The following is a 1,316-nucleotide window of genomic DNA, read 5'->3' on the forward strand; positions in this document are numbered from 1 at the left end:
ATGCGCCATGGTCATGGATAATATATAACATTCTTTAGGCTGGTAATTATTTATCCGACTACCTTCCAGGTCCCGTTGCTCAATTAACCAATATTTGATTTTATTTTGTTATATTTAAATATATAAGTTAATATATCTACTGTTATTATTATATATTTTATTAACTTAATGTGAATTGTAAATGGTGTAAAAATCCATACTTGAACTTTTTTTCAAATTTGATTAAGTTTGAAATATATTTGTAGAGTGATTAAACTATATTATACTGTGATCAATTTTATATATAAATAAAATCATTAATTCCTAACACTATTGTAATAATTTAACTCTTAAAGTATTATAACTACATTTTAATGATAACTATTCACAAAAACTAATTAATACAATTTTATTTTTTAATTTTTACAAATTTAAAACTAGAATGAACAAATGTAAAGTACAAAAACACAACAAATAAAACTTGTACAATTGCAATAATACTACATACTAGAAGTCTAACCACTGGTATTTTGATAGTTACAAGTACTATTAAACATACTCTTAAAACACTAGATCCAGTAAATATTATCATAGCCATAAAAAATAAAATATTGTTCGTCTCATCTGATATAAAACTAATAATTAGTGTGAAAACATATCCATACAAACCATATCCTAGTAATGATATCAATTGTACAAAAGAAATTTTTGATTGTCCTAGTCGAGTTAAAATATAACAAAGAACTGGCATCAAAGAGCAATAAAAAAATAAAATTTCTGAAGGTGATCGATGATATACAGCAGATGTAATTTTGTAAGCATGCCCATAACTAAGTGTAGTAGCCAAAATAACAAATGCCAAAACAGGTCCCATGAAATCAATATGAACATAATAAGAACGAAAAGGAGGTAAAAATGAATGTAATATTCTCTTAAGCAAATCACCAGGAGATATTATAAAATGAGATATTATTTCTTTAATTCCACCTTTTTTCTTTGAAGGATGTGAGCCCAAAAATACAATTGAATGATCTTTAATTCTTGACTTCTTTATAACCATCTCAAAAATTACTTTTTACCATCTAATTTGTTATTTATTTCTTTTAATTTCTCAGACCAATTTTTCAATATTACTTCTACTTTTTCAGTTTTCACGTCTTCTGTTAAAGATTTAGCTTTAATGAACTTATGAACAACAAATCGTGCAGCCGCCTTCATTGAGTTAGAATTTGCTAATTTATCCACCAATTGTGGATGATTCATAAAATATTGCATGATAAATTTAAAAACCATTTTGAGAAGTTAATTGACATCTCGTAACTATTTTCATTTAAAAT

General features: G+C 25.2%; 1 protein-coding gene across 1 annotated transcript; it reads right to left on the reverse strand.

Annotated features, from left to right (window-relative positions):
- Window positions 1–363: 363 nt before the first annotated feature.
- On the reverse strand, window positions 364–1,185 carry LOC126909879 (protein YIPF3-like). Its single transcript, XM_050692292.1, has one exon. The coding sequence runs from the start codon at window positions 1,037–1,039 to the stop codon at window positions 389–391; it is 651 nt and encodes a 216-aa protein (XP_050548249.1). The 5' UTR covers window positions 1,040–1,185; the 3' UTR covers window positions 364–388.
- Between the last annotated feature and the right edge of the window lie 131 nt (window positions 1,186–1,316).

Source organism: Daktulosphaira vitifoliae, unplaced genomic scaffold (assembly GCF_025091365.1).
Source record: "Daktulosphaira vitifoliae isolate Bord-2020 unplaced genomic scaffold, ASM2509136v1 Scaffold_1777, whole genome shotgun sequence".
In the NCBI taxonomy this organism is placed as follows: domain Eukaryota; kingdom Metazoa; phylum Arthropoda; class Insecta; order Hemiptera; family Phylloxeridae; genus Daktulosphaira; species Daktulosphaira vitifoliae.